Source organism: Epinephelus moara, chromosome 24 (genome assembly GCF_006386435.1).
Source record: "Epinephelus moara isolate mb chromosome 24, YSFRI_EMoa_1.0, whole genome shotgun sequence".
NCBI classification, from domain to species: Eukaryota; Metazoa; Chordata; class Actinopteri; order Perciformes; family Serranidae; genus Epinephelus; species Epinephelus moara.
Window position 1 is genome coordinate 15,861,354 of NC_065529.1, and position 24,633 is coordinate 15,885,986.

General features: G+C 38.8%; 1 protein-coding gene across 2 annotated transcripts; it reads left to right on the forward strand.

Moving 5' to 3' along the window:
- The first annotated feature begins 804 nt into the window (after window positions 1-804).
- LOC126386848 (natural resistance-associated macrophage protein 2-like) lies at window positions 805-24,251 on the forward strand. 2 transcript variants are annotated; one of them, XM_050039476.1, is made up of 17 exons: window positions 805-961; window positions 7,052-7,136; window positions 11,015-11,151; window positions 11,390-11,509; window positions 12,049-12,168; window positions 12,273-12,379; window positions 12,487-12,557; window positions 12,642-12,709; window positions 12,814-12,969; window positions 13,103-13,261; window positions 13,430-13,516; window positions 13,926-14,045; window positions 14,130-14,279; window positions 14,459-14,532; window positions 15,001-15,154; window positions 16,519-16,572; window positions 21,643-24,251. In XM_050039476.1, exons 2-17 carry the CDS (start codon window positions 7,103-7,105, stop codon window positions 21,712-21,714), a joined length of 1,683 nt encoding a protein of 560 aa, XP_049895433.1. In that variant the 5' UTR covers window positions 805-961; window positions 7,052-7,102; the 3' UTR covers window positions 21,715-24,251. The 2 variants fall into 2 exon arrangements, with proteins under 2 accessions (XP_049895433.1, XP_049895434.1); XM_050039477.1 differs by lacking the exons at window positions 805-961; window positions 7,052-7,136 and adding an exon at window positions 8,159-8,309.
- Window positions 24,252-24,633: the final 382 nt, after the last annotated feature.

Consider the following 24,633-nt stretch of genomic DNA (forward strand, 5'->3'; position numbering starts at 1 on the left):
TTGTGGTCGTGGCAAAAAATGAAATAAAATAAATTTTCTTAAATACTGTACAGTATTTCAGTACATTTGATTTATTTTACTTAACCTTGGTATTTCCATTGTATGCGACTCTGAGTGTATATTCAATATATGTTGCACCTATTGTACATATTGTATATATCTATTATTCTTAGTCCTACTCACGTAGATATATTGTGTTGTACACTGTAGTATTATACACATTTTTTATATTTCTAACTTCAACTTCTAGTTTTATACATTGTATTATAGCATGAGGCACACATTTTTTATATTTCTAACACACTATATACTTAGCACATTATAGACATTAGACATAATCTTTATCTTTAAATATTTTACAAGCTAATGTTAACACTGTAGCACATTGCACATATTTTATTTCTATAGTTATACATATGTCATACTTCTACTTCCTATTTCTACTTCTAAAATTATCTCTGCTATAGCCAGTTTGCAACCATAATTTCCCTGTGAGGATCAAAAATGTATATCTGATTCTGATTTAATTCACAGGGAAATTCTGTACTTTTTACTCCAACATATTTATTGTACCGCTTTAGTTACTTCTAAATTTTACAAAGGCCTCACATATGATGATATAAAGCATTTCTATAGCCTAGATTAAACTACTCAAAGATGTGAATAGTTTAAAAGGGCTCCAATCTAAAGTACCGTCAGCACCGCCTGACAGGCCAAACCCAGGGCAACATACCTTCCACATACTGCTCACCCATTGGCCAATCAGAACAGTGGTACTGCTGCACATGCGTATTGGTTATTCAACTTACAGTTGACATGGAAAGATACGACTTTGCCACAATTTAGCTTGATAACGTGCTACTTAGCTACCTTCAATTTTACAGATATGATTTCAGTTAAAAAGCCGCTTTAATCGTCAAAACATAGTCTGACATTTTTCCCTCCCGGACAGTATAACCAGGTAAGGCCTTTTTAAATACTTTGATAAGGTTAACGTTAGCAGGTCCAACCAGACAGCTAACGTATCATGGGAAGTTGTTAGCTCGTTCCCACACAGTAACAGTGTGCTGGTGTTAGCGCACCAGGGTTTGTTGAAAGGTGTCTGTGATGAAGGTTGCTCTGGTTTACATATCTCCCGGGTTCATCGGCGGACAGCCTTCGTTTCCTTTAGCGGTAGTCTGTTCAACTGTAGCCACATTAACGTTACAATGTAATGCCAGCTAAGATATCAGGACGAGAGGTCAGACGTTAAAGTTCTGGTTAGCTGCCCTACTACTGTTTACTCTGGGAGTGTGCTAAATAAACCAACACTATGTCAACTTTAAAAGAGTAACTTGTACTAGGGTTTGAAACTGCTTTGTTACAGTACACCGGTGTGTTGCAAAATCCAGCCTTAAACAGACTTTTCTCTAGTAAATGTTAGCTGTAAAGTCAAGGTGTTGAGTCACATGTCAGAGGAGGAAATCATAGCATCATCCTGAATAAATGAAGTCATCAGGTGACACTTTAATCCATTAACAATGACGGTTACGTCATCATCATTATTATAGTTGATTATATACTCTTCATCAAAAACTGAGCTGTACAACATCACAGAAATTACACGTTACTTCAATTTTAGGATAACAATTGGCTTACTGTAATTTATAAGACCTTGATAAGTTATGTTGGCTCACATATCACAGTGGTAATGGTCCTCCATGGTGAGTATGTCTCAGAAAAGAGAAGAAGTAGAGTGAGGGTTCCTGGCACAGTTAGGCCTGGGATGATTTGAAAATTTCATGTCACGATTATCCTGGCCAAAATAAGTGTGATTCATGATGTTATCCAGATAATCAAAATATGCTTAAAACCCTTAAAATGACACTAAAACAATCTGGAATCACTTTACCTAACATTTGTTAAGAAACAGATATTTTTATTGCTTCACAGATAGTACGCACATCTTTTTTTATAGTGATCATAATTTTTGCAAAAAAGACAAACATAAAAAACAGGCTTCAACCATTTGTAATGGCATTATATCTGTCAATATGAAATATGCCAAAGCTTAAGCTCTTCTGCGTGTTTTTTTTTAGATTGTTGCATATTCAGCCTGTTTTTGCAGAATCTCTTGAATTGTTGGTTGCCCAACAGGCTCTTTGGGTGCTGCTGAACACAATATTCATAATTATCCCAATAATGGAAATTCACCACAGCCGACTTACCTGTTTGCAAAATGTGTGAGAAATGAAAAGCATCCCGAAGTTGTTCTTATATTATAAAGGAAAATATGCTGTTTTTAATAGTACAAGTGTTGCTCGAAACGTGACGCGTTAAGATTGCTTTCTTTACTTCATGATATTGTGCTGGAAACCTACACTGTCCTATAGTAGGACATTTGACAAGCATAGCCTAAATTAACTGAATTTCCTCCTCTGTCGTTTTGTTGAGGTGTAAGGTGTTTGTTGCTAAAAATTAATTCACACCCCATGGAAAACCTAATACAGTAAATGTGATGCATGGGAAAATTAATGTCAGTTTTTACAGTGATATTTTAGCAAAGTGTATAGCTTAACTTATTTTTATTTAAGGTAGAATTTATTGTAATTTTCTCCTCATACAATAGTCAGTATACAGGGGAACAAAACAATATACCTTGAGAGCTAAAGCATACAGAGTTAACATGTAAAATTGTGTGTTATACGTTTATTTGCAACCACCTCTCAAATACCTTAAATACACCTACATATTTACTCTCTAATCATATCTAGTCACAGCTCTTAATGTGAAGCCAGCTGTAGATAAAAGAACTGCTGTGATAATATTGTCACTGACAAAATCCTCTTGTTACTTACATCAGTGAAGGAAAGTTGGTCTTAACCACGAGGACCTGACTGATACAACATGAAATACATAACGGATTTTAAGCCTCATTATGGTTTTATATTATTTGTGGTTGGACCTTTGAAATCAGTTACTTCAGTCAAGATGGGCAACATATCAAACTCATGGCTGTACATGAACGCAGGCACAAATTAATTATTCAGTTGTACCTTGTGTGAAGTCTGTGCATGTTCTTGTTGGACCAGTTTTAGCAAGATTCAATTATTTGAATATTTCGATTTCCTGATTAGAGAGAACTAGAGATGAATCTCCTTTTAACCTCAATTGTGTGAGAGCTGAATGTTTGTTGTGCTGAACAGAGCTGTGCTGGTGTTGGATGTGAAGGTCTGATGTTTGTTGGTGCTGCTGCGTCTTCATTTAAAAATAGTGAGAATGATTTGATGCCGCATTAGTAATTTAGGAAGAAAGCCTCGTAGGAGTCTTTAGAATCCTTTTTGTTTGATGTTTATTTTGGCATTACTGAAGTGAGATGTATTTATTTATATTTTGCATGGGGTATAACAAGGGGCCTGCGAGGGGTGTAATATTAGGGAACATTTGTCCGTTTGGGAGTTGTCATAGATTTAGTGATAGTAAAAGGTGCTCTGTGCAGATAGGCCTCTGTGCTGTTCATTGAGGCTAAGGCCTTTAGGGGAAGTCAGATGAATGGATGACTAAGGATGTAGTTTCTTACTTTTTAATTTGTATGTACAAGCTTGGCCAGCCCAAAATTACAACATTTGGTAAAGTCAAAATGAATCACATAGTTGATGAAACAACTGTAAGTGCCTGAGCTTCATATTGGTGCTGTCACTGAAGAAGTTTAGACTATCGTGTGGATTCAGTTTGACCAAATTCTTAGTTATTGGGAACACTGTGGGAGCATAAATCTCTTTTATCACCACATACACGTGGTGGTTACCCAGGGAGTTTGACAAGATTAGTGCTGACACATTAAAAGGTAGTTACACAATCCAGGACTGGAATCCGTGTCATAGTAAGACCAGTACAAAATGTTCCAGTATGTCTGATGTAGTGCAGATAAAAATGATAGTAAACTAAACATAAATAAAGCCAAGGGATTGTTCCTCTGTTGATACATTTGTATTGGTGTTAATACTAGTGAGGTGTTTTGTTTGCTACACAGATTTTTACCAGGCAGACATACAGTGAGAGAACATCAAAGTGAAATCACTTCCGCCATTCACAAAAGGATGTTGTTCTTCTTCTTTCATGTCTGGTTATGAGATTTTAGGGGGGAGGAAACCTGTGAACCACTGGCCTCACAGGGAAAGATTAAATACTTCTTTATGGTAAAACCTGCAACAAGGCTGGCTGAATTAGAGGGTGGTGTTTAACAGGGATTAGGCAGTCCTTTAGGTAATGGTGGTGTGTGAGACACATGGTTGTTTGGAGATTTAGGAGAATTGTTTTGACTTGATTGAGTTTGGGACTAATGATTGGAGCAAACTGATGCAAAAATGTCAAATATCACAATATTTTTGACCATATTGGTATTTTGATAAATGATCATCAGTAATGTGGATATAAGGACTAAGGGGGTTTATTTTAAGTGTGTAAAGGCAAATAATGGAAGAGCAAGAACAGTCTGGCAAGTTCAGAAAATGACATAAATTTACTGTAATGCAACCTTTAAAACCTTAAAAAGACAACAGTTGTGATATTAGAATAGCCAAAATCTGAAATGGTCTCTAGTCTCATATCACAAAATTGATATAATATTGATATATTGCCCAGTCCTAATTTAAAATACTAGTTTAGGATCTTAGCTGGTTTGTTAATGATCATGTCTTTATGAGGTAAACACAGTAATACAGTGTTTAAAACCTCATCATGTTTTATTTTTTGTTTGTTTAGCTGTGTCCGCTGACTGCAGCCACATGAGGTCACATGACAAATAAGAGCGTCTTGAGAGATGCAGAAAACTGAAGCATCCTGTGGCAAAGTAACATGTAACTGCCATTCTGGAGGTCAGATCCAGCCCTCGGGCAATTTCCTAAGCCCCCACATGCTTAACATTTACTGTTAGATGTATTTAATGAATTATTTTTAGATTTTTTTATTTCTTTTTTGACTTTTGACTTTTCCACAGTATCTGCTTTTTTTCTGGAGTGATCATTAAACACTGCTCAAAAAAAAATGATAGGAACACTTAATTGTCACAGTAAAACACCAAGTCAGTTAAACTTCAGGGATATCAATCTGTCCATTCAGGAAGCTCAAGTGATTGTGAATCAATTTCACCTGATTTGGTTCAAATGAAAGTGACAACAGGAGCAATGTAGAGGCAAAAGCAAGACAACTCCCAAAAAAGGAAATGGTTTTACATGTGGTGGCCACAGACAGTTGCTCTCTCCTTATCCGTCCTGACTGATTCTTCTCTAGTTTTTGTGTTCTGCTAGTGTCCTTGTCACTACTGGTAGCACAAGGTGGTACCTGCAGCCCAATCAGGTTGCACAGGTAGCCCAAATCCTCCAGGATGGCACATCCTGAGGTCGCAAGGAGGTTTGCTGTGTCTCCCAGCACAGTCTCAAGAGCATGGAGGAGATACCCGGAGACTGGTCGTTAGATAAGGAGAGCTGGACAGGGCCGTAGAAGGGCATCAACCCAGCAGCAGGATCGGTATCTGCTCCTTTGTGTGAGGAGGAACAGGAGGAGCACTGCGAGAGCCCTACAAAATGACCTCCAGCAGGCTACTGGTGCACATGTTTCTGACCAAACTGTCAGAAACAGACTCCATGAGGGTGGCCAAAGAACACCAGAATTGGCAGGTCGGTCATTGGCACCCCATTCTCTTGAAAGATGAGAGCAGGTTCACACTGAGCACATGTAACAGGCGTGAAAGAGTCTGGAGACGCCGTGGTGAACGTTATGCTGCCTGTAACGTCATCCAACAGACTACGCTGGTGCAGTGGGCCCTGGGTTCCTCCTGGTGAATGACAATGCCCGGCCTTATGTGGCCAGAGTGTGTAGGCCTGGATGACGAAGGCATTGATGTCATTGACTGGCCCTCTTGTTCCCCTGACCTAAATCCAAATGAGCACCTAATATAACCCCCTTGGCAGAGGTATTTGGAGCAAAAAGTGTCAAATGTGTAAAAATTTAATAGAAGCAAGCTGCCTGTAGCTCCACAGCTTCTCACCACAAGAGTTTAGCTTTGACAAATAACATTCTGTCTTACCTGAGACCAAAACATTTCTGTCTCTACCTAAAAAAAGGAGCACAAATTTATAGATGGAAAAATCACAGGAGAGAACAACAAACTACTTAATGTGTTAAAGGCCATTCATTTTCCAGGTCAGTAAACATTCTGTCTTGTGGGAAAAGGAGCAGGTTGATTCATTTTGACATGATGATTTTGAGGTATTTGTGGTTGTAATACAAGAAACAGCTTACATTTTGCAGGTAACTGATATTATTGCTCAAATTCTAATGCTGTTACATATTCGTCGCTACTGAGCAAAGTACCAAGGAAGCTTATCACGTTGATAGTGCCAGTCAGTGGGAGCACATGTTCAGTTGTTTGAACCAAAGGAAGTGGCACTCTGATGGAAACTTTGACTGTTGGGAAAGCTGCGCCGTCTGCTGCTTCAGCTTGTCTTATACCTCATATGATCCCGCAGTCATGTGCTCTCAGTGGAGCTACACTCTCTGTCTCATAGAACAAGGTGTTATAAAATACAGAGTTCTGCCTGGACTGAGGTTTTGTATTTCATCTTTTGGGTGGCAAGTTAATAAATACCACTTTAACTGTGAAGCTGAGTGTGAGAGGAAGGATGCATGCAGTGGAAGTGAAACTCCGGCGCCAGTGTTCAACCCAAGTTTCCCAGTAATGGTTCTCATTAACGCAGTGACCTTTCACATGCTGTTAATGTTGCTTAGTCATTTTTATGACTCGTGATTTTTTTAATGCTTATTTTTATTAAAGGGTGGAAAGGAGAAGAAAATGTTGCACAGTCATGTCTCGTGTTCAAGTTGTTTGTTGTTGTTGTTAAAAGGCCTGAGGTTAAGGTCTTTGGCAGTCCAAGAAAGGAACAAAAACCCAGTCTTTTTAGCTTGTTTTTATAGAGCGAAGAGTCTCTTACATGATAATTACTGTTTTACCCTCAACAGTCGTGTCTTTCATGCACCTTCAGGTTATGTAACTGTTGTTTTCTTATTCCAGGGAGGCTGATATTCACCCCTCAAGTTCCCAGGGATCCCTCAGCCTGCCCTGATGAAGGCCGAGCAAGACGGAGACCTCCTGGAAGGTAACTCCTTGTCAAAACAGAAACATGACCACCACATTACAGACACACCTGCCATGTGCTCGAACTTAAACACTCTGGGCATTTTGTTAAGGCTGCAATACACATATGCGAGTAACACTTCTCTTTGTATGCACGTAACCACAGCACCGTGATTTAAAGGGTAAGTTCAGTATTTGGCAGCCTGGACCCTGTTTTCCCACATTTTTGTGTCCTCGTGACCAATGGGGAGAACAATTTTTGAAACTAGCCCAGAAGTGAGAGGGAGGGCTGCAGCTGGCAGCAGTGAAAACAGGCTTCAGTGTAACCACGTGGGGCATATTCACACCATCAGTTTATGCCCACTAAAGTGCTTGTTTCTGTCACTGACAGACTCGGATTATCATTTTAAGTGTCTGTCCATCTCTGGAAGGGATCCCTACAGAGATAGACCTTTCTGTTCAAGAGTAAGATTATTTTTGTTTAACTAGAAACAGCCCCAAAAACGCCATCGCCCAATCTCACCAGACTTTTAAATAAACAGTTATTTTATCACTGTAAAACACACTTAATTCAAAGTCAAAAGAAACAAAACAAAACTCACAAGAGCTGTCTGAATTTGTTATTCCACTGTTCCAACAATCACCAACTCTGGTTTGTTTAAAATAAACCCTTAATTTACCCATTTAGATGTGAAAATATGCTGGCTCCATACATACTAAAATTACAATTTATTTTAATGGAGTTTGGTGGATTTGGTGATGGCCACTTCTTGGCTGTTTCTGGTTCAACAAAAAAGATCTTAAGTCTTGAACAAAAACGTCTGTCTCTGTAGGGATCCTTTCCATAATGCTGCCAGTGCGTACGCAGTGTTTATAAATGAGACACCTGATTCTGGAATATGTGTGTGTGATTCACTAAAGGGTAAAGGGCATGTCACTCTGTGTTTTATTTGCACTAGAGGTTGCAAGACCAAGTGTGCACAAGTGTGGTGCGTTCTTACTTCTCTCTCTTAGCGGGTCATTTTAAGGAACATGATGTCAGAATGGCGTTGTGATATCTTATGACAAAGAGAAAAAAAAAGCGATGATAAAGGCTGAGTCATATAAAAGCAGAGTCCTTGTTAGGGTAGAGTGGACTTTGTGATCAGCGGTGAGTTGGAGATGAAGGGAGGAAAGAATGAAAAAGCCAAACTCAGTGAGTAGTGCATATTGTGTACTGGTACAGTTTGTCAGAAATATACATAAATTAAATAGTGTCAGAATAGTTTTTGTGTGAGATTTTAATTTGTTTATATTGACTGGTCTTTTGTACGTTTTTGTGTTTTCATAAAACATGTTAATGGAGTCATTGGGTTTCAGATTTGAATAATGTGGCCTTAATTTCAGGTCTTTACTGACCAAGTAAATACATGTAACTTTAAGTCTTAAACTAAATCACTTATGTAGCAGTTTTGAAATCTTGAATTAGATTTAGCTTGTAAGCAGTGAGGTTTTCACATTGGTCGCTTCTGGTCATTAAACTGGCACAAATGGCTTAATCTTTAAGTGTATGCAGTAAAGCTCCTGTTCTGCAGATAAGTCTTAGATACTTTGTTTTTAACATTTTCCACTGTAAAGAATGATTAAATCTGTGTGTGTGCTCTGTGACGTTATCAAGAAAGCTGGAAATGTCTGGTTGGTTAAGCCTGTTTAGCTAGATCCCACATTCACTTTGTTTTTAGGTAAATTTGAACATTGCTGTAAAATTTGAATTTAGCTTGGAAGAACATTTTTGTGTTGCATACAAAGTGGAGTTTGGTGATGAGTGTGTTGAAAAGCATTAAGTGGCGTAAATGTTGTTGCAAAATTATCAGTCTTGTCGCACAGCAGATCGGCGGCCCCAGTGCACGCTATTATGACAGGCCCTAGTGTGCCTTAGTTACTAGTTATGCACACGCACACACACACACGCACGCACACACACACACACACACACACACACACACACACACAGAGTTTTAGGTGTGTATATATATTTTACCAAGTGCGTCTTGAGTGAATAAACGGACACTTGATATTGGACAACATCAACAAACATATTACCCTGCAATTATCATTACATATCTGTATATGACAAAAACTACAAAAGAAAATAGGATTAGGAAATTACTAGTTTAACTAAATAGGTTTTTAAGTTAATTTATATTTTTTATAGTTTATGAAAATAAACATGTAATTTTGTTATAGATTGATACTATTTTCCAAGAACAGAAAACCATGATGGAGATGGGTTTGCCCTGTTGGGGTCAGATGTAGAAAATGGCACCATTTTTGATTTAACGTGAGTTCTTCTTTGAGCACCATCTTATTTCCATGTGGCAATCGGGCCCCTCCACCCCACAGGCCCCAGTGCAACCACACTGCCCGCACTGTCTATATTTACGCCTCTGCATCAGGCAACTTCAGATCCTCTCCGTTTTCTCTGTCAATACTTTTGCAGGTGCCATAATATACAATAAGATAAGTCATATCATCGGCCAGCTGCAGATTGTTGTAGTGATTGTGTCTCATCCCCAAATAATGGGCGTAGTCACTGTGACGTCACCCATTGGTCTGTGGACTTGAGTTCACCATTTTGGCCCTCGCTATCTTGTTTTTTTTTGGAGCCAGAAGTGATCATATTTGGACAAGAGGGTGGAGCTGTGGAGGAGTGGGGAGTGGATCAGACTAGGAGTCCTAGGTGACACCTCACAGACAGTCTGTCACTCAAAGCGTCCATGCCCTTTATCATGTGTCACTTGGAGCCACTTGGAGCCACCTTCAAGTGACCATTAAAGCTATAGTTGGTAATGTTGGAGAGCTATCAAGATTTGAAAGCGGCACCTCCTCTAAGCTCCGCCCCCTCCTCCCCCTCCCATCAGTGCTCCATCCAAAGCCACGGCCCCACACAAGCTTGAACGCGCATCCTGCAGTCAGCAGGGCAGAGGAGAGCCGAGTAAAATAACAAATCCCCCCGAAGCAAACAAATAATTACCTGTCTAACAGAAAGACAGCAACCTCTGCATCACTTTTCAGGCCCTTCAGCTCCCTCAGTTGTCTCCACCGTTCAAAAGCTGCACCGATGTTGATGTCTGGTTTGTCCTCTCGCTTTATCCAAAGCCTTTTTCGTCGCAGCCTTTTCTGCCTCCGACTTTCTTTTCTCAGCCTGTTTAGCGGGGCGAGCCGTTACAAGTAACGCTGGAAGTGGTACTTTTGGCTGCATTTTCTCTGCCATTGTTCAGCAAACTCCTGCTAACTCGGTATTTCTGCTGAGGAGTGTGCTGAATATTTCCGGCAACGGTGACACGTGATGAGTGCACGCAGGGAGGAGGGAGGGACGGAGGGGGGCTTGGGCAGGACGAAACATGAAGGCTTCTCATTGGTTCTTTCCATTCGCACCGAATGGCAGGGATTGGTCAGAGTTTTTACAGACCTGCAGCTGCCACAGAGGTCGGATTTTTTTCATTCCTTTTTCTGAACACATTATGTATTGACTACTCTCAGGATGGAAGGACCATTTCACCCAGTATAACAAGAAGTGTTTCTGAACAGGATTACCAACTATAGCTTTAATGGAAATTGCAGTTTTTGGCTCCTCTGCGTTGGCTTTATTTTTAAACCCAGAAGATTGCCGGCCACTTGGTGAAAGGTTATCATAACAAATCAGAATAATGTTCAGAACTACAAAAATGAGCTCCAGGTAATTTAAAACAACAGATTTTCTGTAATGGCACCTGAGTTGCTGAGATACAGAAAGTGTGGAAGCATGCTAACGACTGATGAGGAGACGTATAAATGTTCCAGTGGATAACTTTTTGTCTTTGTCTATGTCAGTCTTACTCCTCTGTCATCACTAATTTTTCCTCTCCGTGGTTTTGTTAGAGGACTCCCCTCAGGAGAATGGAGTCCAGACAAACCAGTACAGCTCCATCTCTCCTCCTGCCTCACCAGTGGCCCAAGACGAACCCTTCTCTACATACTTTGAAGAGAAGGTGCCCATTCCTGAGAATGTCAACCAGGTAAAGTCTCACAGCTGCTGTTTCATGTAAAATAAGCAGCAAAACTGATACTTGATATATTTTTTTTCCATATCTAATCATGTACTGAATGTATTACCTGCATTTATCAAATTGAAAGATATAATGCTTTATCCTTGCTGGAGTCTGTTAGAATTTGTTATATTTTGGGAACCAGAAATTAATTAATTAAATTACAGCATAAGTAATAGTGACAACACTTTGCTGTCCCTCTATTCAGGTGTTCAGTTTCCGTAAACTCTGGGCCTTCACTGGACCCGGGTTTCTGATGAGTATTGCTTACCTGGATCCAGGGAACATCGAATCAGACCTGCAGTCTGGAGCTAAAGCTGGCTTTAAGGTGACGGCAGAAGGCAGTGTAGACATCCAAACAAAATGTGGCTGTTCTGCCAGTTTACTTTGCTGGGTTAGGGGTGGGGATTTAGGAAAAAATGTCACCCATGATACAGTTTCATCTTGAGTATATGAGGAAGTGATGTCACAGGCGTTTGTTGCTTTCTTCACACAGATACTTATGTTCTCTCTTTTTTCCTAAAGTGTCGTTATTTATATTTTTACTCCTGGTCATGTTTTGTCTCTCTTGCTCAATGAAGCATGTTCTCTTTTTTGGTAGTGACACGTAATGAGCTGCATTAGTAGACTTCTCTAAGCAGAGGCATTTACTGCGTCATTGGTGCAAGGGCTTATGGTTATTTCCACCATAATTATTTTCATTGCATTATGAAAAAGAAACACCAGTTTTGAATGTTAACACGAGCAAGAATTTACACAGGCAGCTTTTGTTTTATTTTGCCTAAGTAAAACTCCCATTTATTAAGTAGTACATGGTAGGATAGTAGTACAATAGCAGGAAATACTGATTTACTCTTTCTGTCTCAGCTCCTATGGGTGCTCCTTGGAGCAACTATCATTGGGCTGCTGTTGCAGAGGTTAGCTGCACGCCTCGGGGTCGTCACTGGGATGCACTTGGCTGAAGTCTGCAACCGCCAATATCCCACAGTGAGCATTCCCTTCTCTTATTATGCATTTTAACTTCCCTTTTCTTGTTCTACTTTAATGCATGGGACTGTATTTTTAACATAAGAGTGCACCATTTTTTTCAGGTTCCTCGGGTCATCCTTTGGATGATGGTGGAGCTGGCGATTATTGGCTCAGACATGCAGGAGGTCATCGGCTGTGCCATAGCTCTCAACCTTCTCTCTGTGGGCAGGTAACTTCTTGTCAGTGAAAAGTGACCACAGACATTTTTACTGGTTTACAAAGACAGTATTTCTGTAGTGGTGAGGAGTTACAGTAGTTCTTCTCTGTCTCATCCAGGATTCCACTGTGGGCAGGAGTCCTCATCACCATCACAGACACATTTGTGTTCCTCTTTCTAGATAAATATGGTATGGTTATGCCATCACTCACTTATTAGTCAGTGTCTAAAAATGCTGCACAGCCCATTTGATACAGTTTGTATTTCTGTGTAGGTCTGAGGAAACTTGAAGCTTTCTTTGGCTTTCTCATCACCGTAATGGCTCTGAGCTTTGGTTATGAGGTAATAGTCCCCTTTAATTTTCAGTATAATCCAAGGGTTTGCTGACAGCTGAAAAGACATTCATGGCACCATGACATGTTTGACTCTCTTTTGCCTGTCTGTAGTATGTGCTGGTAAAACCAGACCAAGGGGAGGTGCTGAAGGGGATGTTCATACCTTACTGTGCAGACTGTGGGCCTGTGCAACTGGAGCAGGCAGTGGGAATAGTAGGCGCTGTCATCATGCCCCACAATATCTATCTACACTCAGCGCTGGTCAAGGTCAGAAGCATTTTGTTTTTTTTTGTATACCATAAGCTCAGCAGTATAATTTCTATGTTAAATCCGTTCTAAAGCAGATCTTGACTGTTTGATCAACGTTGATTGGTATTGTGTTTATTTCCTTATGTTTTAGTCTCGGGATATTGATCGCAAAAACAAGAAGGAAGTAAAGGAAGCCAACAAGTACTACTTTATCGAGTCAACCGTCGCTCTCTTCATCTCCTTCCTCATCAACGTGTTTGTCGTAGCGGTCTTCGCTCAGGCCTTCTACAATAAAACCAACATGGAAGTGGTGAGTACACAGTGTTAAGAATCAATCCCTCTTTAATGCGTACTGCTGAAGCACGTGTTGTTCATATTGTAATACAGTGGACTAACTGTCTTCTGGTTAGTGCTGCTGACACAAAATGTCCAGAGCTTAAAGTTGTGCCTTATTGTGTGTTTGTGTCCCTGGTTTCAGAATCAAGAGTGCAACGCAACCGGCAGCCCTCACACAGATCTCTTCCCTCTCAACAACGGTACACTGGAGGTGGACATCTACAAAGGGGTGCGTTTGGTCATCACTATTATAACAACAAATCACAGTTGTATTGACATCAGAGGACAGATCACCAGATCACTTCCTGTCAGCACAAAACTGAACATTTATTTTAGTACAACAGTTAAAATTCCAAACTATTTTTACAATTGTATTATGTAGTATGGGAAAGAGACACAGCACATGTACCTGATGACTGTTTCATGGCAGACATTTGAGCTGTGTCCCAATAATTGTATATGTAATATACTAATGTCTATATTGTTGTTTTTGTGGTTATTATACAATAAATCAACTTGCTTAACCATTTTATACGAACATCTCTACATTATTAAATAACCATCTCTGTGTGTTTTAAGAGATAGATATATGGATGACAGATCATTTATTTTTCTGTGGGTTATGTCTGTTTGTGCAGGGAGTGGTCCTGGGTTGTTTCTTTGGCCCTGCAGCCCTCTACATCTGGGCGATAGGGATCCTGGCAGCTGGGCAGAGTTCCACCATGACAGGCACTTACTCTGGGCAGTTTGTCATGGAGGTAAGAGCACCTGTTGGTTATAAAAAACAAAATAAAACAAGGAAAACTGTGTGTGCTCATGTTTTTGCTTTTGTGTTTGTGAAGGGTTTCCTGAACCTACGGTGGTCACGTTTTGCCCGGGTGCTGCTGACCCGCTCCATTGCCATCACGCCTACGCTGCTGGTGGCCATTTTTCAGGACGTTCAGCATCTGACAGGGATGAACGACTTCCTCAACGTGCTTCAAAGCATGCAGGTCAGGACGAATCATTTAGAGAGGCCTTCACAATTCATTCTGTCAAAAAAAACCTTAAACATTAACCCACTCATACACAATTACCCAATGTTTTATACATATTCTTCTTTTAGTGTTCATATTGTGTAGTTCATAATACTGTACAAATATTCACTGTGACTTCTTTTTCTGTTCAACAGCTTCCATTTGCTTTGATCCCAATTCTGACCTTCACCAGTCTGACGTCCATAATGAACGACTTTGCAAACGGAATGTAAGTGTAATGTGTACTTTCTTTTAATCATTAATTCCTGACTCTGAACTCTCAAAATGTGTTTTAAGATCAAGATTTAAGTCAATTCATCTTAAAACTGAGGAAGTGAAAAGTGTGATCTTACTGATTGACAGCCAGGTGGTGAATTTGTTTGTCCTCAGTTATTCATTGACAAATCAAATGCAGCTTGTTAGTGTGAGGTCATCTGAGTAACTCTATTCCAGACAAGTTTAGTTCTAACTACAATGTTTACCGAACGTTCCACTTTTACAACATAAAAAGCGATAATTTAGTTTGATGCTGTTTATGAAATTCTATGTTTGTTTTTAGACAGGCCCAGACTGAGTTACGCAAACTAGGAATTTTCTCAGTAGTGTAACTGTTAGAGGAAGATATTTCCAGTAAACTGTTTATTTGAGAAAAAAAATTATTTCTCAATGGTCTTCATAAACTGCGTGTTTTTTTTAGGGTGTGGAAAATTTCCGGAGGCATCGTCATCCTGGTGGTTTGTGCAATCAACATGTACTTTGTGGTGGTTTATGTGACGGCACTCAACAGCGTGCTGCTCTACGTTATCGCTGCTCTGCTCTCCATAGCCTATCTGTGCTTTGTAGGCTACCTGGTGAGTCTGATTCCTGCAGAGTTACACTCACCTTTGACATTTTGTAACCTCTTTTTTAATGCGGGCAATGATTCTGAGACAAAGTACAGTGTGAAAGATTTTTTGTAGAATACTACCTACTGAAGTACTTTTAAATACCAGAGTTTTCAAACTTATTTGTTGGAGTGTTTTTTTTAATGAATTCATGTCGAAATTCATACATGAATTTGTAACTGTGAGGACAAACACAAAACTGAGGTGCAGACAGGTGTGAGCACCAACAAAAGCAATTCAAGTCAATCATAATTGAAGGTCATGCTTAAAAGAATACTTCACCCTCCAAATGACCAAATTTTGTATCAGTTACTGGCCTGTCTTACGTTGAATTTCTGTTTTTCTCACATGCCTCCACAGTGAACGAAGAATCCAAAAACAGAAAATTCTTGATGAATTGAAGTCATAGGGGTCCACATTTAACAACAGCAAAACTATATCAAAACATCCGTTAATAGAATCTCACACAACTCATTCAGTATAATCCAGGTCTCATTTATACGGTCATATGCTCAGTACTTTCCAAACAGACAGCCCTTTCCAACAGGGAAGATGACGGAAAGTGAAACTTACTTATGCTCTCCTTAAAGCCAGACTCCAATGACAAGAACAGTAATTTTACCTTGCTGAACATGGGAGCTGCTGGCTTCAGTCAGTTAGTTTGTTTGTGTTATTGTGTGATTTTGGTGAATCAAAACTAACCTTTTAAAACGCCAAAGTCACACAATAACATGAACAAACAAACTGATATAGGCAGTGGTAGACCAGCAGCTCCCGAGTTCAGCTACGTCAAATTACTGCTCTTGTCAATGGAGTCTGGTTTTGAAAAGAGCATATATAAGTTTTACCTAGTCCAGTTCCCCTTTGGAAAGGGCTGTGTGTTTGGGAAGTACTGAGCATACGACTGGATAAATGAGACTTGGATTATACTGCATGAGTTTGTGTGAGAGTTTGTAAACCAAAACAGTTTTTGGATTTTTCGCTCACTGTGAATGCATGCGAATAAAACAAAGTTTTCTTTCAATGCAACACGGGGCACGTACTTGATATACAAATGATCATCTGGGGCATGAATTATTTTTTTAACAAGAACAGTCTTCCAAGGTTAAAGGTTGTTGTTGCTGTTTTTATTAATTGTAATTTTGGTCAGTTCCCTGTACTCATGTCCATTGAATATTATTTGTTTGCATGATGGTGTTGTAATTTAAAAAAAAAATTAATTTTGAAAATAGGCTTTGGTCAGTTTGTTGTTTTTAGTGAAAAAACATTTCATGCACAAGCGTGCACAAGCCTGGTTGTGTCTTGACTTTTCTCTCCTCTGTTGTCTGCAGGCATGGCACTGTTTGGTTGCCTTGGGGGTTTCCTGCCTGGACTTTGGCAGCAGGGTAAGCAATCGACCTGCTGTGTTGATAGAGGAGCCGTCTGAGTACGACTCCTAGAGCCGAACAGGACAGTAACCACCAGCATTTCCTCTTTCCTCTTGAAGACACTGAGCCCTGTACACAACCAAGACTTTTCTAGATCATGTAGGATCTCGAAGGCACACTTCCTGCTGCTGTCACATGTTAATTTTGTGTAGGGCTGGGTATCAGAATTTGGTGCTATTTGGGTACCCACTGGGCCAAAATGAAAGTACACCAGCACAGAAAATTCAAGGCCAGTGTTTGATGCTTGAGAAGACTATAAATATACATTGTTTGGCAAATCAATAATTGTTACAATTCTCAAAGGCAACAACTATAGTCACCTCTGCTTGTAAAGCAACATAGTGTGACATGAGTGGTTTATATAACATGTAACTAACAATTATCTATCTTTAAACAAGATTTTCCGTATTATTTTTTTTATTAATGTTATCTAGACTTTAAAAAGATAGCAGCTCAGCTTGTATTATTGCTTTGTGGAAAATCATTCCCAGCAGTCTCTGTGTTTCCAAAAGGATAACAAAAATTAGGTTTTGCACAGAAGCTCAAGAGATTTTAGATTTAAGACCACACGTTTGTTTGCGCAAACTTGATGTTTTCCTGCCTCTGTGAGAAGCAGAAGATCACAGAGGAGACACGCAACATAGCTGCAATAAAATCCAGTTTTATCAGGACTAAAGGTGGAGTCAGGGACTCTAATCCAACGCACTTTTTGTCAAACTCAGTGAGTAGCTCCTCACGGTCTGCTGGCTGTCTGGTCTGTGTGTGTGCTGAAAAAGAATCTGGTGCTTACACCAAGCTGCAGCCTCCGGAGCTGAAAAATTAAGCCATGTCCACTTGAGGTGGTTCCAGAAGCCAGTAAATCCCCATAGACCCTCATGTTAAAATGCCCCACCTCACAGCAGGAATAAACATGTTTACAGCCTGGTGTGAAAAGCAGTTTTGGTCTCTGTAGCTAATTTCAACACTCATGACAACTATGTGGGGGATGGATATATGTATAACTCACCTGTTTACATTTTATCAAGGCTTAAATTTACTCATAAATAAGGGCATTGCTGCTTTGAATGCCGAACTTGAGGCTCCAAAATCAGAGTCCACATATTGGCAACCTCTGTTATTTTATACAGCCAATGGTTCATATGCAGCCCTGGCTCTGTAAATGGGAAACAAACAAAGTGGCTGGGACCAAGCCATACAACGCTATTCTAGCCAAACAAGCGTTCATGCTCATGCACAGGACGGGGGAAAGGCCATGGATGTATGAAGAAAAAGGCAGTTGAAGCCAGAGGGACAGTTCAGTCTGGCTCATGATGGGAGGGGTGTATTTGTTTGGGTGTTAAGTTCAAATATCAACAACCTTCCTCCAGAGTCACTGACTCCACCTTTAAATAACCTAAAAATGACCACAGTTAAAATGATTATTGTCAAACTAGCAGTATTTTTTTTTGGGGGGGGGGGGGGAAAAAAAAAAAGTTTCATCACAGAAATGCAACATAACATACACACTGTAGGAAACATCCCGTGGTTGCAGTACAACAATAATGGCTGTCGAGGTTAGACTGTTAAAATGTTCACAAAAACTAAACCAATATCAGCATAGCTGGTTAAGCTGTTTCCATAAAGTAAGGACTGACCTAACAGTCTACCCAGAGTAGAAATCATTTTCATCTTTTTGCCAGATTCTTTCCCATGTTACCAAAGACATACTAATGCTAGCTGTGACATGCACACTGCTCTCCGTAAGCCCTCTGACACTGATAACCTCCCTGTGTCCTGGAGAAAGGTGGTGACACTCATTCTGTTATGATTTCTACTCCGTCTACCTCAACATACTCCATCATCTCACTTTGGTATACCATCTCTGTAGCAGTTTGATTCACTGGATTTTTGCATCTAACAATTTATTATCAGTTCATATTTTTTAAGAGATTATAATTGTTACATAATTCAGAGGAAGGTCTGTACCAAAAATCACCAAATGATATCCAGCCCTAATTGTGTGAAAAACTTTTTGGTACATGGAATTGACGTTTCTAACGTGTCTAAGACACTAAAGTGGCAAGTTTCAGTATCATGCATTTTTTGAAGAAAATACATGATACTCAGTTGTCTCTTTGTTCCGCACAAACTCAAAATGGACATCTGGTCAATACATCCAAGTCTGTGAATGAGGGATTTTTTATTTGCTTTTGTTTTTTTGTTATTAATATGAGCCTTGGATCGCGAAACTGGCTTGAATGGAGGACTGTTAGAGAGTTTACCTGTTCATTTACAAACTGTTGTGGTGCTGCCTGATGAACGCTTTTGTGTTAATGTGATCAAGACCCAACTGGTTCATGAAATTAATTCTAGATTATACTTTTAACTGAAAATAGTAGTTGACAGTCAAAGGTGCTGTATGTAACTCTAGATTGTTGAGTCTCATTCCATGTCGTCAAATACCAATGCTTTGGGTTGGTAGACAAACCAAACTGCCAACCCACAGTGCTGGTATTTGACCACCTGGGGACTGACCCAGAGTTACATACAGCACCTTTCACAGACTCCATTCAACAAGCGTCATATTGCTGCAGCCTCGCCCTCTTTCAGTGCCTAAAGAATCAGGCTGCCAGCGACTCTGCTCCATCAACATACTAGAGTGAGCTTGCTTTTCTGCGGTGAAGCCAGCACAAAACTCTACTCCACATTTTTATTAGTATTGTTTTCCTTTGGGTCAAACCTTCATAGAACTGTATTGTAATTTAGATATGTCATATTACAATGCATGTGGTTATAATTTCTGAAAGAAAACTTTGTGACTTATTTATACTGCTATGCGACGAAGGAAAGGAATTTCTTCTGCGGTAGCTTAAATATAATGTCACAGTCATAATTGTCGTATTTTTCATGACAAAGCTGTGTTTAAAGGACGACTGGAAACAAAAGTATAAAAAGTTCAAACAAGCACAGAGGAAGTCGTGATTACTAACACAGCCCCAAATCACAAGTTTGTCTCCGAGGGTTTTACAGTCTGCAATCTATTTTTAGATCCTCGAGAGCAGTCATTTTGTGAAACTACCACAGCTCAGAATAAACGCAGTCAAGTAAGATTCCTTCAAAGGAGGTAAAAATGTTTCGCTAATTTTGGTGCACTGCATCTGTTAATTAAGCTACAGTGTGTCCAGCACTCTGCACTGATTCATTTCTTAATTTCCTAATGGGAATGAAAAGGTTTTTGTTCTTGTTTGGCTTCAGAAATATTTGTTCTCCCTTTTCAACATTGTTAGTTTATTTTTAAGTGTATGTCTGTTTTTTTTAATAAGAAAAAAACTACTATTGAAATTAACTTTTGATTTTGAACACAACTCTGGTGGGCTGCAGATCCAGACCAGACAAAGCCTGCTTTACTACAATGATCGACATGTTTAATAAACCAATGCAGAAAGAATTAAGACTTGTTTAGGAAAACTAATCATTCAAATTTTAGTATGAGCCAAGTACCATCATTCCCACTCTTAGACCCCTTAGATTATATCTGAGACTAAAGTCAACACCCAATCTGCCTTCACCCAGCTTTGTATCAGTCCGTTTAAACACAAGTTGAGCAACAGCAGCAGTTTGATGCGGACAGCAGCATTCCTGTTGGTCCAATCCAAGTATCCGAGTAAGATATACGTACAATTTAACCAATATTTTAGAGATGAACTAGCATACAGTTCATACAGTGATCACAATAAAAATCTCAGGTTCTTTCAGAAGTTACTGTGTTAACGTTCAGGTTACTGTGGTGGGTCAGGCACAGTTGCAGCAGCTCTCCGGTTCAGAGTTCTCAAAAGCTTTCATAAAGTTTCTCAAGGGTTTCAGGCAAATGTGACTTCATACAATGTCATATAAATACCTCACTGGCATAAATAAAAAACATGACAAACACACATCTGAACTGTTACAGAAAAAGATTGAAGCTATACACTCATTTCTGCTCTTTGAGATTGAACAAGTGTTTGTCCTTACTACTGGAGAAAGCGTGTTCAAAATAAATGACATGTAATGAATATACGGACATTTGTTGGCGTTTTCTGTCTCAGTATCTACAGAAGGACTCATGCTTTATGTTTTAACTGCAAGTCTACTAAAAAAACTGTCTGAATTGTATCATATTAATTAATTATATTGATTACATTATATTAAGAGCCAATCAAACCTCATCTGTTTCCTCAACCTCATCTGCTTTGTTGTAGTTTTGTGACAAGATGTTAATGTAGTAAATTGCCTTACTGTACAGCCTGCTAATTACACAGTAATAATATTAAATATGTGTTGGACTCATGGTTTAAAATTAAAACTGTGTATGTTTATCTTTCTCAGATTAAAGGGTCAAAGGGAAAAATTGATTTCATTTTTTTCTCCTTATAGCCAGGGTTGATAGAACATCATGGTAGGCAATAGAAATGCTTTTTTGCAGGACTGTCCAGGATTAAATGAGGAAAATTGAGTTTGGAAGGTATCACTTTGACCCAAGGTGAGCACCCTTAATTAATCTGAAAACAATCAAATTCAAATCCTGAAATGATTGTACCCTATTTACTGCTGATCAAAACGCAGCATTGGTCATGATTCTTTTCTTTGTATGGTTAAATATTATGTGTTTCATTCTGTATAAGTCCTACAAATACAGTGAACAACTGACACTTGTCTCAGTGTGTATCTGCAGTCTCTAGGTTTATATTCCCTTCAAAAAAGCCACATGTAGAGTAATATAAAAATGAGCTGTAGCGACACAGATGCCTTTACAGGTTATAATAAACACAATGTTTAGCTAGCATGTAAGCAAGTAGAGTTGGGTCAAAGTATTTTCTCAGCTATTAGCTGAAAGTTTATTTCTTCAGTTTTCTATGGAAACTCAAAAATCTGTTGTGAACAATACAAATCATGACAAAGTCATATGAAAAACGTTAATCTTTTATAACTCAGGTTGCCGTGATTCATGTGATGAGTTCACCATTAGTACACAACACTCGCTGATAAAACCATCTCCTCTCTCTCTTTCAGATGCAGCTGTCGCGGCACACAGACATTTATTTACTGACGGACATGGACACTGATAATGTGGATGAGAGATAGGACACATTGTGAACGGGTGATGAACTGATGACCCGACAGAGGCGTGGGACCACAGAAGCTTGGCCAGTATGTGTTCATCTTCACCTCCCTGTGCCTTTTTAAAGTGTCCTTACAGCACAGTGTGGTACACCCACAGATGTCTGATCTAATGATGGATTTTTTTCCCATCGCAAAAGTCTCAGTAACTTAAGCTAAAAAATGTTTATGCAAATAAATAATGGTTAAATATGTCTGAAAGATTTAGTTTCCTTGAGTGTGACACAGTAAATAACATCAAGTTTCAGACAAAACAATCACACCCTAAGGTCCAATATGTCATGTTTTGGCAACCAGATGCTACCATTAGGAAATTTAGTTTTCCATTCAGAAATCACACAGTAAATGACTCACTATTCCACATCACTAGGATGCGAGAGTCTTGAGTTCAGAGACACAGTTGCCAGTGTTTTCAGCCGTTGCTGCACTAAAGATGCTGTGGGCCTCCAATATGGCCGCCATGCTGTATATTTAATTTAGCCTCTTCATAGTTTAACTGACATGACATTAAAAAAATGTGATTTTGCCGCTGTCACACATCCTCGTAGAGTGAGAACAGGAAAAAAGTCTGATGTGAATGCTGGATAATTTATTCATAAAAAGGAAAAACCAAAGCTGTGGCACGATGTTCACATGTAAGCTAAACTCTTACATGATTTAAAATATTCATCCAGATGTTAATATTAAATAAATACATTGTTATAATTAATATACTGAATATGAACATGACACTTGAGAAGTATATAAGGCATGTCTGTGTGATTAGTCACACTTTTCCCTGTGTTATGACAGTTTTATGTCATTTTATGCACAGTTATGCATTTATTTAAGTTTCTGAGATTAACCCCTCTCAGAGATAAAAGTATGTACAGCCTTTGTATCTCCAAGTCTTTTGAGGACCGTTCATAAAATATTCTGCTGATTGTAATTTTTTTTCGTTAAAAAATATTCAATTGTTTCTTTTTTTTGTTATTTTGCTTCAGATATATACAAACAAAACAAAGTAAAACCAACAATACAACATGAAACGAAACGAGACAGAAAGCAAACCCTAGTGGCGACCTTTCTTCCCCATCCCATACTCATGGATCTCCATATGATATTTACAGGAAATAAAGAGTGCAAATTAATAAATTATAGGCACCGTGTATAGGATTTAAAATTCTTTTTCAGTGGTCCTTGGTGGTAGTATCTAAAAAGACACGTGGCAGTCCATTTAAGCCACATGATGTGTTCAGCACATGCACACATTCCCATTTAATTCATTTAGGAATTCAAGGTCATAAATTTGGAGTAGAAGTTTAATATGAGTGATTAGAATTGAATGCAGTACTTGGAGTCTGATCTGCTGAAATCTGTCCCCAGGCATCTCATTTATCAGTTCTTGTACATAAGAATATAATAATTTGGTATCTTCTATTATTTCTATTTAATTTTCTCATAAGTTCTCCTTAATGTCACTGTCAGTTAAAATTAGCTTTTTCATTTATGTGTAGTTTATATTTTTTATAAATGTTACTTTAAGCGGATGGTTAGTTTGGTATATATGTTATTATTTTGTTCAGCTTCAGCTTTTTGGGAGTTATAAGCAGCAGCAAGCCTTTTTTTTAAGCCAAATTTGTGCACTGGTGTGATGTGTGCAAAAGTGCATTATATTACATAAACATGGGGCATTTAATATCTTAAAGGAAAATGAAAGGAAAAGTTAGAAATTGGCACTGTGGTGTCCTCGTGTCCTCCTCAGGTCTGCTCATGTCATGACATAAGGTAGTTTTGGTTCCTCTGCTCCAGTGTACCAGGAGTTTCATGGTAGTTTGTCATTGTAGAAAACATGAACACGTTTGATTGTATCAAATTTGGGAGACAAGTGTTAGGTTAGCAACAGAATGATTTTTTTTTTTTTTTTACAGAAAATAAAAAGAGTGCAGAGATGATACAAGAGAAGACAGAAAATGATAGGAAATAATAACTCCAAACAACAATAGAATCTGTAATGCAAAACATTTTACAGTTATGATTGTGCACTGCTGGTTTGACCTGATAAATGAACCATAACCTTTCCTCGACCAAATACTGAGCTGCACTGTGTGTTATATTACAACTGTGCAGACAACCACAGTGCCTCCTGCATTCACCACTGTGCCTCATTTCTAAGATTTCTAGCACACTATTCAGTCAAAAACAATTACAAACCAATTCAAGAAGCTCACATTGTTGTAGGTGGAACACAAGTTTGTAAGAATATAAGTTGTATGGTTGAAGTATAGTGAGGCTGACAGTGATATTTTGAAAGTCTAATATATTTTCAGAAGTGTTTTCTTTTAGCCATTGTGTTCTGCATTTGCCATCATCCTTTCTGAAAGACTGATATCTTTCTTAGGAAATGTATATGCATATTTTTTTCATTTCTAGATGCTTATATGACTTGTTATTCCAAGTCTGAAATGATGTCATGCCAAATACAAACCAACTTTTTGTGTGAAAGACCTTTTTAGTAATATCACTCACTGCAAAAAAAAAAAAAAAAAAAACATCCTTAAAAAATAAAGCACTTGATTACAAATGAAATGGGCCAAGGTGTAATTGAAAGCTTTAAAATAATGTTAAATGTTGGAGGACCACTGATGGGATCACAGCAGAAAGTTAATGCTTAGCAGTTTGGAGGACTCAACATTCACTGGACATATATCACTGCAGGACATATGCATTTGGTCGAAGAATGTAAGTCAGGCATACATCTCCAGATGACCCTCTGGCTGTGTGAAAAACCAACTTCTAATGAAATTTATCAAAACATGATAATGCCCTCAGTCATACCATATTTTTTAATTGGCATTATTTGTTGCAATGTAAAGTATTTAAGTGTCTGAATATGGGAACACC